General features: G+C 42.0%; 1 protein-coding gene across 1 annotated transcript in view; it reads right to left on the bottom strand.

The window, feature by feature from the left end:
- The window catches only part of EIPR1 (EARP complex and GARP complex interacting protein 1), an 81,921-nt gene that overhangs the window by 52,189 nt on the left and 15,123 nt on the right, over positions 1-14,609 (bottom strand). The window contains exons 2-3 of the mRNA XM_054992090.1: positions 14,075-14,158; positions 6,389-6,521 (exon numbers count right to left, since the gene is read on the bottom strand). Of these exons, the coding sequence (XP_054848065.1) occupies positions 6,389-6,521; positions 14,075-14,158 (217 nt within the window). The remainder of the gene's footprint in view (positions 1-6,388; positions 6,522-14,074; positions 14,159-14,609) is intronic.

Genomic DNA, 14,609 nt, shown 5'->3' with positions numbered 1-14,609 from the left:
CATGGAAGACATTCAAAATTATTTCCTCCCGTGCAATTTTGCAGCTGTCTCTTTTAGCCCTTTGTTTAAAATACAGCTTTGAAAGAGGGGCAAGGCAGTGAGCATAGCCCACATCTGTGTGTTAATGAAAGATCGCCACTCTTCCTTGCAATGAGACCCCTGTACCTGCAGGTAACAGAAACAGAAGCCTGCAGGCCAGCGTTTCCTTGCATCCCCGAGGGTTTTAACCCCAACCAGAGCGGCTGTCTACAGAAATCCATGCTGGAGCTGGATGAGCCGAGGCTTCAGTGGCTGACAGGACTTGCTCTTTGATGCGCTCAGGTGGTACAAAGCCAGCTGGCTGCCATTACTCTGTTGCCCTGGGAACCACAATTGAAGTGTACTTCTAAATCTGCACAGGAGGTGCTTCTGCACCATTGCCACAGCAGCTCTCGCTGTGCAAAGTTAAAGTCGCGTAGCAGCTATAGCTACAGCTCAGCTGGTGCCCATTAATGTTCCCTGTATGACAGGAGCAGGCGGCTAGCCTTCGAAGCCTCATTCTTGCCACTGACAAAACAGAAGGATTTATCACTCCTATTAATGGAGATGAACACCCTTTGCCCATTTTAATAGGAGGCACCTCAAAAGGAGCAACAGTTTCAAGGACGGTTTTACTACCTTTTCCATCTGCTTGCTATTGTTAAGGGTATCCCTTCTGTAGCTCCATTACTTAGACGTCCCATTGAAGGAAGTTGTGTAGGACTGGAAAGGCAATCTGAAAGATGGCTTTGCTTGACCAGAAGAGACCACAGCTTACTTTCAGTAACAATACTTAATATTTATACAGCATGTTTCCTCAGCAACATGAAGTGCTTCCCAGTCATCCTTACATTATTCTTGTATACATTATCCCATCCTCTGGAGGTCTAGGAGATTGTCGCTGGGGCTCATCTGTCTAGAAAACCCCTTTTCTAGCCCATGTTGCTAAAGGGATGGGGGCTGTAGTTTGTGGAAAGGGAAATACACTCTGTCCATGCTCAGAGGCAAACCAACCTAGGCTTTGTAATTCCAGTTATATGCACTGCCATCAAAAACAAAAACCACAAGTGAGCCCTGGCACAAATTAATTCTCTCTTTCCTCAGTTGTATTAAAGTAATAGATAAGTGGTTTGTCAGAACTTTCAAGACACCATTATTTGAACTAAAATATTTTAATGAGACAGGGTGGGGAAGATATAAAGCAGTGTTTTTCTCATATGAGCTACAAACGTATTTTAAAAGTGAACATAGAATCAATCCTGCCCTGCTGTCAATCCAGTGCTTAACTGTGCAGTACTCTTAGATTAAAACCAAATAAAGGCTAAATATAGATATTTAGAAGCATTTTCTTTGGTATACAGTTAATTTGGTAAAGACCAGAGTTCAGCTACTCTATTATAAGCATTCTTGCTACCTCCAACATAACAATGCCTCTGCATAAGCATAACACCAAATAAAAATTTTGGATTAATAATATCTTTTGTTTGTTTTGCGGCACTGTAAGCCAGAGTTGTAGTGGTGGGGAAAGAATTGTAGTCAGTTTTAAGCATATTTCTTTCCTGTCGTTGGCGAAGAAGCCTGCACTGCCACAGTTGCTTTGCAACGATACAGATAACCCTGTTCTTTCCATCCCAAATGCCATTGTCAATGATGATTCGTAACCTGTCTGTTCTCTGGCCAGGAATGCATTTCCTAGAGTAAAAGAGATCAGCGCTCATGGAGACGGATATGAAAGCCCCATCCCTCCAGCAGCCTGACAAGCTGTACTCTTGTGCAGCTGCGCCTTCGTGTGAGAGGATTTCTAAAATACAGCAGTGAAACGAGATCAGATTTCACGCCCTGAAGAAACAGGATGGCCTGATGACTTTTGATGGGGTGGGGGAGATGGAAGGAAGTGGCATATTCTGAATTCTGAAAAACAAGGCGGTTGATCACCAAATCTTCTCAATCCTCTCAGAAGTAAGGCAGGTATCCTCCTTGCCAAAGCAGACAAAAGGGACCATCACCTACAATTATGGGACTTTGCCCTCTGCTGGCTATTTCTACAATTACATCAAAACACACGGTTGAGCAGCCAGTCACAAAACCCTGCTTGTTCAAAAAGCGCAGTACCACAAAAGCGCTTCTTTCTAGTCGAGTATTCATTTTTACAAGGGAAAAACTGTGAACGGAGCTATAATTGCAGGCACAGACCTTGAAATATTTATGATAGATACTTTAGAATCATCTCTCTCTCCGCCCCAGTTTTCAGAGAACCAACCCTGACTTGTATGACAAAGTGTGTGTGGTAGTTCCATTGTAGATAAGCCATTCTTTAATCAAGCCGAATCTTCACACTCACATCTCAACTGTAGGGAATGATAGTCTCCTCTTTCCACTGAATTCCCATAATTTCAAATCCAAATAAGATGAAGCTCTGAACAAGCACACAAATATTAATTCTCTCTCTCTCTCTCTCTCTCTCTCTCTCTCTCACACACACACACACACACACACACACACACACACCGAAGTTACAGTGTGTGTATATATACACATGTATCTTAATGAAATGCTAGGCTGCATATCTTTTTTTAACTCTCCTCTAATAAAGTCAGGTAATGGAAATGCAAGATCCCTACAGTATTATTAATTCTGCTGCACTGCACACTGAGCCACTGATACTAGAGCACAGAGGTATATGTTACATATCTATTGTGCCAACTGATCTCTCTCAGGGACAAAGGCTTTCACCCTGAAGGATAGGGCAGGTGGCAATGCCAGTCGCTGCCCTCCAAGGATTTTCCACAGAAGTAAGAGATGAAGGAGGGAGGGAGTAGATTTAATTTCCTACAGCTGTCAAGCTGATGTGGTAAATCAGCAGCTCTGGCAGCTTCCAATGTCAGACCTTATGAAACTGTCCTAGTTTTAAAGTGACAGAAGCTTGGTATAGCACCGATTTTTTAAGGAGTGACTTTATTATGTTATTTATGCCTGCCTGGAATCGTGATTTTTCCCCAGCCTCAAAAACCAAGGCTGTACACTACTGAATAGTTTTGTAACACACCTGCAAGTTGGGCATATTGCAGACAGCCATGAGAAAAGGCATTTATTGGTGGAAAGGTATGTTTGCATGGCCATTATTTTCAGAGCAGCCCACTAATGTTTAGGTGTTACAGAGAGCATTCAGACGTCACTTTTAATCAACACGGAATAGCGAATCTTGTTGTTGAGGTTCCTGCGCCTCACTTCCCACCCCTTCTTTCTGCACAGAGTATAATGAAGAAACTAGTAGTAAACTAACTCCACCATGAACACGGGAAGGTGTGCAAACTGTCCCTCCTGGAAACAAGTTTCTGAACTAGTTTCATCCAGGTTTAGAACCTGGAGACTGCGGGCGTAAGGAGATTCATCGCAGGTGTCCAGAGCTGGCTTCTAACCTGGATTTTTTGTGCAAGAAGGTGGGGAAGAGAAGGGAAGAGGGAGGCATAAATGGGAGCCTGGCAACATGCCAGGATTGTGCATATTCGTTTAGTATTAGGTAAAAGTGACATCTGAATGTAGACCACAGCCATTTTAGTTTCAGGCAGAAACCTTCCAGCAAGAATCAACGGGAACCAGCGAACCCTCTCTCACACAATATAAGCCTACCTTTCCTGCTATATTTGCACATCTCTCATCCCAAATCACTTTGCTGATGGCTGCTAAAAATGAAGAAGTTTCATAGATTTGAGCTTGACTATTAATCACTCCCATTTTTAATATCAAACTGCTGCAGTCTCTAAGTTAAAGAGGACTTGATATATTACATTATATAAAGACCATGAGAACAAGAATGGTCTAGTTTATCTGCCCCTTGCTATATTCACACGTATAACAGTATGCTCACTTTAGGCCTATGTTACACCAATCATATTTTATTTCCTCCTTTTAAAAGAGAAGGATATAATATATATTTGAGATTTTAGACAGGGAAGCACCCTATCCATTTGAGGGCAATGTAAAAAGTTCGTGCAGTCTCACATTCAGTGACATTCAAAACTATACCACTACCAGTTCCTATGTAAATATGTTAAACAATTTGTCCTCATTTGAGGAAAAGAAACGTCATTTCAAGTTTGAGGAACATTCTGACATATAGCTAAAGGGATGGGAGGGCAGAAGTCAGTGACTTGGTCTCCTCGTTGTGAGAACAAAATGGAAAAGATGAACAATACAAGCCGCTTTAGGTCTCTACTAGAGAGAATGGCAGGGTAAATGAAGTAAATTAATAATGTTCTGGATCTGTTCATCAAGTTTTCTTCTTTTGCTAACAAAAAGAGGGGGGAGGTTAGTTTTTACCTCACTGAGTTGGTAAAAAAAACCAAACGGTATGCTCTGTATTCTATACCAGCATTCATCAAACTAGTGGCCTGGAAACCCATGGGGATCCTTTAGAGTAAAACTGGTTTGTAAGGACAGAGTTTCAGCCTATCTCAGACCCATCTAGTTAAAACTCTGGCAAAAAACAGAGTTCTTTCAGTTTTCTCAAAATGGGAGCAGGGACTTTCCACCTCAGAGAAAGAAAATGGAAAATTGCCTTTTCATTTATTTATAGTAAAAGCTTTGTTATCTGCAACTCACAGGGAATGGAGGATGCCACTTTATTCAGGCTTCTTGGCCTACCCTTCCACCTGCTCAGAGGAATCTACAGCAACTAAACCCCACCCTACTGGGAATGCTGTGGGAACAGCCCCAGTACCTGGCAGGATGCCTCTGAGTCATACTACACACCTGGCAGACAAACAGGCCAGCTTTCTAGCAACCCTCCACGAGCGCTGTCTGCCAACATCTCAAGGCAGGCTGAGGAGGAAGGCGCACCCCTGCATAATGTGGGTAGGCTGGCTGCTGGAAGCCCAGGAATGGCCAGAGGCACCAAGCTGACCAGCTGGAGAAATAGGAGTGGGGCACGCATGTGTCAGAAGACACACCGGTATAGTGCTGAGGTGAAAGAGTCTGCCCCAAGCAATGCCAGTTAACTGAATGTTCTAGATAATCTGGCACTTGAAAACAAAATCTTGTACTGAATTACAAAGTCTATATGCTACCTCTCCAGTTACCTGCTGGAGGCAGCTACCAAAGTAAAAACAATACAATAATAAATCACCATAAAATCCCTTACACTAAAACAAGCCAATTGGTTGCCAGGGCTCTTTTGTAGGGCAGGAGGTCACAGAACCCCAACCACCACCTACAGCCGCCTAGGTTCCAGATCTCCTCAGAGCACTTGTGATAAATCTTGCCTTGGAACATCAAAACAGGACCTCCAGTAGAAGCCTGAGATCAGGCTCTGCTTCTATCCATGCATTTTCACTCTAGCCTTCCTCAAAAGGCTCAGCACTAATAATTATGGCACCTTGGCACCACTTCTAGAGCAGAAAGCTTTATATTGTAGGAATCAACAAGGCCCAAGGCATCCTCAGATACTGAAAAGCAGCTCTCAATGCCTACAAACACAAAATCAGCAGTGTATTATGGATGCAACTACCTCATCCGAAAACACGTTGTACCTATGGATGTAAAATTTCAAGAAATTTTGAAGCTATAAAAAAAATTCTCCAGGAGGTGGGAGTAAGATCAAGATTTTGGGAAAAACTGAATTCTATGCAATATTAACTTTCTTATCAATCCTAAACCTATTTTACTGCTTTAACAACAGAAAATGCAACAATTGTAACTTAGCATATAAAATTATATTAATTGGCATCTTTATATAAGAAAATAAATGCCTTTGTTTTCTAGAAACAAAACAGCAAATACAGCCAAAACTAAAGTGAGATAGAACTGCAAACTTCCACGCCCTCTGTTATCTTCCAAAATATACATGCACACACAAATACACATACAGCTTAGGTTTTTTCCCATGGCTTCCCAAAAGTCCTCAGACTTTTTCATGCAATGGATTTTGAGTAATAAAAGCCTTGCCTTAAAATGCAAGTCCATTTAAAAAAGAAAACAAATATTTCATGGGAGTATTTTTAGCGCTCTGCATAACTATCCTATTTTTCCCATTGGCAAAACTCAAAAAAGGCTGGGGAGGGGATGAATGAGAACCAGGGTTTGCTCTGAATTTTTTTATCATTCCCCCCCCCCCTCCTAGGCCCTTACATTGTGCCATAATCGAAGCATGAGCACTTTGAATGAGACCTACTGGTGGAACCCAGAGAATTCTCCAAGTCCCCCCCACCTGGGCACTCTTGGCTAGCAGCACACGCAGGGACCATGAGCAGCTTTCATGCATAATTTAAAACACCAGAATGGTTAACACATGCAAGACCATTATGAAAGGAAATATACGCTATCATTTGGTACGTAAATAATCAAAACAGACAACTTTTTCAAGTACACTTACTTTTATTGTAGCAGGTTGCAAGTACACCTTTATCAGCTGGACTTGCACTTATGTGCCAGATCTCACCAACTTGATGGAGAAGAACATTTTTGTTTATAATGTTATTTTCATCATCAAAATCTATGATGTGTACCTACAAATACAATAAACACTTGTTACAACTTTATACGCTTCAGACAGTTAATTATGACAGCTGCGCAAAACAAAGTATTGGTTTTATTTTTTTTTTATCAAAATCGGTAGAATTTAATCACTATGACAACAGCATGATTGAGACATAACGACAATCCATGCAGGGGGCTGACAAAACTTTCTCATCTTCCAGGGACAATTTGCAGTATTAGAGGCTGGACGGAGATTCTGTAGTAAACAAGTCTGGCTGTCGCCCATGCCTGAACTGTTGGGTGCTGCCTGAGTTTCACTTGCTCCATTGCAGCGATCTCAGTGTGGGATGCTTAACAGCACAATTCATAAGAACATAAGAACATAAGCAAAGCCATGTTGGATCAGGCCAGTGGCCCATCCAGTCCAACATTCTGTCACACACAGTGGCTAGAAATCCAGTGCCATCTAAAGGACTGTCAGTGAGGCCAGGACACCAGAAGCCCTCCCACTGCCTTCCTTCCAGCACCAAGACAACAGAGCACCACCTCCCCACAAAGAGAATACCATCTATCTCCTGTGGCTAATAGCCACTAATGGACCTCTGCTCCATATATTTGTCCAGTCCCCTCTTGAAGCTGGCAATGCTTGTAGCTGCCACCACCTCCTGTGGCAACGAATTCCATGTGTTTATCACCCTTTGTGTAAAGTAGTATTTTCTTCTATCTGTTCTAACCCGACTGCTCAATAATTTCATAGAGTGCCCACGAGTTCTTGTATTGTGAGAAAGGGAGAAAAACACATCTTTCTCTACCTTCTCAATTCACAGGAAAGTTCAAAGGGCTGTAGGCCTAAATAAGGAGGAATAGTGGTGAACGCTTAAATAAGCACCCTTTGCCATTTTATGTCACCTTCTACATTACATCCAAGATTGGTCTGGGCTGCTTCTGTTGAGAATACGTACGTTAATCACTACAGCAGCCTGAGGAATCCTTGAACCGATGCACTGTGCTCTTTGGCTGAAGCCAGCAAATGAAAGACTTCTGCATTTTCAACCAAGGGTATTTTCTCATTATGCCCAAATAATAAACTATAGTTACAAACCAGGATTCAACCAAAGCCTGGTTTGTGCTCTTACCTACTACCTGTAGAATGGGATCATCAGATCAAGATGCTGTCACCCAAATACCTGATGTGGGATGTCATGTGCATTCAAATATCCAAATTCAACAGGAAAAAAATTAGTCAATACCTATGAAGAAACATGGATTTCACACTGAGAGATTCTGTTCAAGAATCACAGTGTCTCCACCCTGATTCAATATATTCTCATCAAAAACAGTCCAGACTGATTCCATGTAGAAGACAACATAAAAGGCCAAAGAACACTTTCTCAAGGTTAACGCTATATGCGATCCAGACCCTTTGAAATCTCTGGGAATTTCTTCTATGCAAATAACAAATTCTGGTGTTAAGCACCATATAATATGTTGGCAGTGGAGCAACTGAAGCCAAAGCAGCATATCCTACACTATGTAAGCGGGACACAGCCAGACATGTCTGCAGCAAAATCCTGTCTCTAAGACTGAAAAGCATCACTGAAAAGATGAGGCAGTACTGTTAGGCTACTGGGTATCATCTAAAGGGACAAAAAGGTAACAGCCTTATGCACCAGAACAGAAGGCAGAGTATTTCTGGAGCTATCCCCCAGTAAGTATTCTGCATGCAGTTTAAGTAATGGACAGCATTAACTAAACGTAACGTATTACTTATAGTACGCCTTTCATTTCCTTGAACCATTAGAGTCCCATCAGAGTTTTACTCATTACCTTCTCTCCCCCCAAACTCCCAATTTTATTCAACCTGATCTGAAATTAATAAGCGAGTACCGGCTCAAAACAAAAAATAAACAGGCAAAAAAGTATTTTTTCAGGCCAATGCTCTCAACAAATACAAAGCATGGATCGCTACACAACTGTTCATTTTTCTAGCTAGAATCACATGGGGATTCATGTACACAATCAGTTGTGCAGAGAAGACTCATTTCCATCTCCAGTTTGCTTACACAATAAAAGAGCTCAATGACAGGACCATGCCGGATGCCAGAAGAGCATCCAGAGACAGATATTCTCTCACGCGTGTTGTACAATGTCTGCCTAAGCTGGATGTCTACAATAATAGAAGAAAAGCCCTTTCAGTGTTTGAGCTGAACAGAGCAGCGCTTTTAAACAAAATCTTTGCTGAAACGCTGCAGATCAGATTGCTGCTTCATCTATATGCTTCCTGCCTTCTCTAAAAATGGGAAGCCTCATGTTGAAATTATGAAGTAGTCTCCTTGGCAGTGAAATTGATTCCCTAAAGGTGAGCTACAAATCAAAATTCAATTTGCTGCACCAACATGTATTATATGCCCCTACCAACCATATAAAGAGGGTCATGCAGCACATAAAGCAAAAGAGCCTTCTGCCCTGTCTCAGGTTCCCTCAAAGTCAGACACGGCTGGCTTTCTTCTCACCGGTGTGATGATTCAGAACCACATCAGGGCCTAGGGACAAGTGCTATTAAATACAGCATGTCACATTTTCCGTAGGATTTTCTTATTATTTTCCATACCCTTGTGGGTGTGGAGACATGGAAAGCATTAAAGGTGAAATGAGAATGAGGTGTCACAACTGAGCTCTCTCAGGTTGGTCAGCATCATCCTAAGGGAGGGAAAGAAGTCAAATCTTTCATTTTCTAGGATAAAAGTCTCTTCGTTGCAGGTCCATAGGTGTTTTTGGCACTTGCTTTAGAATTCACACAGATTTTGTTCAGAGATTTTTGCCCTTTCATTTCACCACCTCGTATTTGTAGGCATCTCAAAACACATTAAAGCGAACACTTTGGTATGACCTTAACTCCTATGTGTTAAGCTTACTCCTGAAGTCACATAAAATAGATACTTATCAAGCAATCTATTGAAACACAAGCACTGACTGGGGGGCGGGGGGGGGAGTACGAAGGGAATGAGACAGTTTGGACGAAGAAACCATACTACTTCTCCCGTCTGTGCTGGATTTGTGTGGTCCGTGATATCATTTCACCCAAAAGGCAAGAAGGGCAATCAAAAACAACTGTTCATTTGTCCTGACATGTCTTTGTGTGTGCATTTGGCACACCTCTGGCATCTCCCCTTCTAGAGCCTTTGCCCTGTCAAGACTTGGCTAATTCAAAGTTTTAAGCAGCAAGGGTGACAGGGTAAAAGCTCCAGAAGAGGAGACAGTCGGGCATACCAGAGGCAGCGGAGGGCTGTGAGAGAATCCGCCTGCTCCGGAGCAATCTCTACCGACTCTGTCTTTCAAAACTATGCTTCCCGGATAATATTGTGTCTCCCAACACTTGATGAACAAGCGCCCAGGTGTCGTATGTAGAGAGACTCTACGTTACTAACCTAAGCCAAGATGAACTACATCTAATACCTCCAAAAGAAATCTATCTTACAATCCACAGAAAACATGGTAACAGCTTCCTTAAGAAAAATGCTGAAGCTTTTTGAGCATAATGACAGAAACTGGGGCAGAGAAGGGAGAACTATTGCAGAAGCAAAGGGAAGAGAACCGCCCAGAGAAATTGAGGCCGATCACATTTTATCCCTCCCTTACTCCAATGGAGGGTAGCTTGCAAGGTTGGTTTACAGAGAGGGAAAGCTGATAATGTGACACTTAATCTGCGGGGAGATGTTATGATTTCCCAGAAGCTCAACACATATCACCCCCTCCTTAGAAATCCCAAACCTTTAAAAACAACGCCTCTCCCCTAAGCATGATTACTAGTATTTTAATTGTTATACTTCATTCGTCACAGATAAATATGATTGGTTGAAATGCTCTGACAAATACTCTAACACCCAACACCTAAACAGAAGAGGCCACAGATTTCCCGTCACCATGCTTCCCATATTTCTGCTTAATGAGCAGAACTCAGCTAACTTTTTTTCGCCTTCACGGTTTATCACTTCAAACTCCTATAAGGGATCCCATCCATGCCTGCCTGTGAGTTAAAGCCTAGTTAGGCACTGCAACCCTGATGTCAAGCCACCATCTGCCAAAAAGTGTTCAAAAATTCACTATTACCTGGCCTATATAGAGACTTGGGCTGCTAAATTAAGCAATAACAATAGAAGCTCCTGACACTTCTTGGGGATTAATCACTGACTGAGGAGCTGATGGCTTCGAGCACAGCCAAAGGCCATTAACCCCATCAACTCATTAACACCCCTAGCAAGTGCCCTGAACCTCAATTATTAATGCTGGTACACAGGAGGGAGGGAGAAGGGAAAGAAGCCATGGCTGCGGGTGTTTTGAACAGTGCAGGGAGAACGCTGGATTAATGCTCAATCAGGATTTCCTTGCACAAGCTTTAACAATGCAGAATATTTTAAAGGCACAGAACTATCTCCTGCCATCTCACACAAACACACACTGCTTTCTTCATGAATGCTGATTGGCCAGCTGTCATAAGAGTGAATCTACACAAGGCTTGGGATGCTGCCAAGAATCCACATCTGCATGTTCCTTCATGCTGGAGAGCAGCCCCTCTACTCAACAACATCAATGTGCTTCCCTGCTAACAAATAATATGAAGAAGGGATGAGGAAATGAACAACGTGATGGTGTTACTTAAAGCTGCTAGGGGATCCCATTTTTGACAATGCCCCACAACTCTAGTAATATCAGTTTCTCTAGTACATTATCTCATCTTTCCTCTGAAGAGCTCAGAGCAGAATACATGGTTTTCCTCTTCTTATATTTTATTTTCACAGCAACACTATGAGCTAAGTTAAGCTGACCGTGTGTGACAGGGTCAAGGCAGGCTACCTAGCTTCATGGAAGGGTGGGGATTGAACCCACGTTTCCTAGAAGCTAAGCTAATACTCTAACTACTACACTGGCTCATGCAGGGTTTATGGTTGCAAAATTACATGATATGCCTAGAAGTAAACCAAATTAAGTTGCCTGAGTTTTTAACTTGAATTTATAATTCTTCTTGTAATAGAAGAACGATAAATTCAAGTTATAATTCTTCAGGTTTTTTTTCTTTTGATTTTCCTCCTCAAGTCTAATTTTAGGCAGTTTTTCCTTCACTGACTTTAGCATATTTCAGAAACTCAGAACAAGCTTAAAGTGAACAGTTCCATTTGTTTTCACTGTGTTTCAGAGAAAATTGTAGGGCCACGGGCCTCTTAAAAACTGCCAAAAGGCCCGAGAAGACAAAATTCAGCAGTTTATGTATGGACATAAGCGGTGAGTGAATTAAACAACTATCACCCTTTAGCAAAAATTGATAAGTTGGGAGGCCCAAGTTCAAATCCCTACACTGGCATGGAAGCTTTCTGGGTAACCTAGTGCTAGCCATATACTCCCAGACTGCCCTACCTCACAGGGTTGTTGTGAGGATAAAATGGAGGAATGTTGTAAACTACTAATGAGAATGGTAGGGTATACGTGAAGGAAATCACTGTTACTATTGTAAGCGGTCGGCCTGGGCTCCGCTATTTTAATAGCAGCTTCATATTTATGGCTGCTGGAAATATTAAAGATGTTCAGGCCTCTGCAGTAAAATGGCTGCGGTTTAGCCAGCCAGAGAGCCCCTGCCGTTGCTACGTCCCGCCCGGGAGACTTGGCATGAATGGAATGCCACAAAGGAATGCGGGGTGATTAAGCGGCGATTGGACTGGCTATCTTCCTGGCCTTGCCCGTGACCAGCGCAACAAAGGACTCGCAGCATCAACCCCGCTTAGCACATTCCTACCCCTCCTTCCGTGATGAGATCTCCTGTCCATGACTGAGGAACTGATCAATTGGCATTCATAAGCACGTACAGTCATTCCTGGCACTATGTATTTTCTCCCTAAAAACACTTAACCTAGCTCCGGTGTACTTCATCAGGAAAAACTGTCCTTTTGTGCAGTGCTAGAACTAGTTTTACATTTGTATTCATACTCCTCGGCAGCTATCAATCAAAGTACTCAAGCCTTTTGTCTGACCCAGGAACTGGCCGTTGGTGCCTTTGTCCTAACTGTTAGGAGGACTCTCCTCCACCTCAGGGCACATTTCACCTATAAAGGTAGAGCTCTGGCCCCATTCAAATCGTGCAAGCTTCCTGGCTTCTCCCTTAGGATCACTTCCATGAGTCTCTCTCTCTCTCTCTCTCTCTCTCTCTGAACACATTTGAACACGTTTCCGGATCCACAAGCACTGTTCCCTTGAGGTTTGCTCTAAGCCTCTTGCCTTGCCGAGGACGCTGGCCATTTGACGCTCTTCTCTCTCCCTCCTCAACGTGGTCTGGACCCCCTGCTCCAGGATAAGTAGATATAATTACTCCCTCTTGCTCTATTCCCAAATCTCTGGCTATATTTCCTAGGACTCTGCGTGTGCGTGTGATTATTTCCCCCCAATAATTGGTGTGTATGCGCATGAAGTTCTTGTGTTCAATAAAAAGTTATTGTTTAATATTAAGCACCAGACTCGCTTGTTTTATTGTAGGAAGGGACCTGGTATACAAAGGGGATAGATTCCAGTTACCGCCTCTCGTATAGCCATCTTCCTTGCTAGCTAATTCCCCCCATAAACCATATTTAATGCAAGGAGACCATTTCCGGTAACACTATCACTGCATTGGTCATCAAACTGGAGAAGTCAGGACAAATGTAAGCAAAGAAGGCAAAGTAAACAGGAGAAAACAACACAGATTTCACAAGGTGAAAGACCAAGAAGGTGAACAGAAGTAAGATTAAACATGAACAAAAGAGTAGTCATGGATGCTTTGGGGGTTAAGGTAAGATGCAAAGATTATGCCCAAATCAAATACAGATACCCCTGCAATAAGGAACTCAACATACAAAGGTAGTAAATCTGACCCAAATTACCTTAAATATAGATTCATCTGCATGAATAAAACAAATAGCCTGTAAATTCAACAATGTGACATCACATAACTTCCCACCACAGTCCTGCAACTCAGGAGGCACCCCACTACTTCAGGGCTAGAAGCTGGGGTGGGTTTTTTTGGCTTCACTTGGCATTCTCTCAGGGATCCATCCTCCACCCAGCACCAATGTTTTAACTGTGTTTTTTATCTTTTGCTTTTATGTTAAGCTCTGGTTTTAAGTTGTTTTAATAATGTATTTGTGTGCTGGTTTTTAATGGTTTTTAAGATGAGATTTTAATTTTTAGTTTTTAACTTGTTTGCCTCCTTGGTGGCCCAATGAGGGCATAAAAGCAGAGTAAAAAATCTTGTAAGTAAGTAAGTAAAATGTGGGTCATGGGCCTGGAAAGATTAAAGACCACTGAACTACTGGGTGTAACACATTCATGTCTCATTGCCATATACCCTTCTTTAGCTGATGAGCTGCTAACTGCACAAACAAGATTCTTCTTGTGTAAATACAGCTTCACAGCTTAATAATGTTCAAGATTCCACTCAATATTTTTAAAATGGCACTACACTTTGAAGACTCAGTTTAGCAAGGAAATATGATTATCCTGCTGAAGGCTTTAAAAAAAATTCCAATTCTATTTTCATACAGCTTTTATACAAGTTTACCTGATTATCATATTTAAGAGACTGTGTTCCAACCAAAAACCGTATTGCATCTGTTTCTGCGGTCTGGGGTGTTAAAGCTCGTGCCTAAGGGGGAAGAATGATAAAAATACAATCAAATCCAACACATTTTAGTATCTTGGAACATACAGGACAGCAGATAGCAAGAACAGTGTTTTGACATTTAATCCATCTGTATTTTGACTATTTTTTGTATGCAAGTTCTTTGTTACAAGAATTATTCAGTATTTTTCAGTGCTTCTACCCCCTCCTACCTGCTAAAGTACTTTAGTTGGCCCACAAATGTGTTATACCTCCAAATTTTGTCCTATAATTACATCCATCTTTCACCTCTGGGAAGTATACATAGAGAGTATGAGCGCAACGACATGATTATAAAGAGCAAGTAAAGGAGCTATAGAGGAAGCTAGTAAAATGCATGTGCCATGTACATTTTTTTCACATAAAAGAAAAACTCTTGTGTACAGCAAGTATTGTCCTAACTTTGAACAGCAGGGCTTGAAAAAATGAAAATTAT

The sequence above is a fragment of the Eublepharis macularius genome, chromosome 1 (assembly GCF_028583425.1).
Source record: "Eublepharis macularius isolate TG4126 chromosome 1, MPM_Emac_v1.0, whole genome shotgun sequence".
Taxonomy (NCBI): domain Eukaryota; kingdom Metazoa; phylum Chordata; class Lepidosauria; order Squamata; family Eublepharidae; genus Eublepharis; species Eublepharis macularius.
This window is presented reverse-complemented; position numbering and strand designations above follow the sequence as displayed.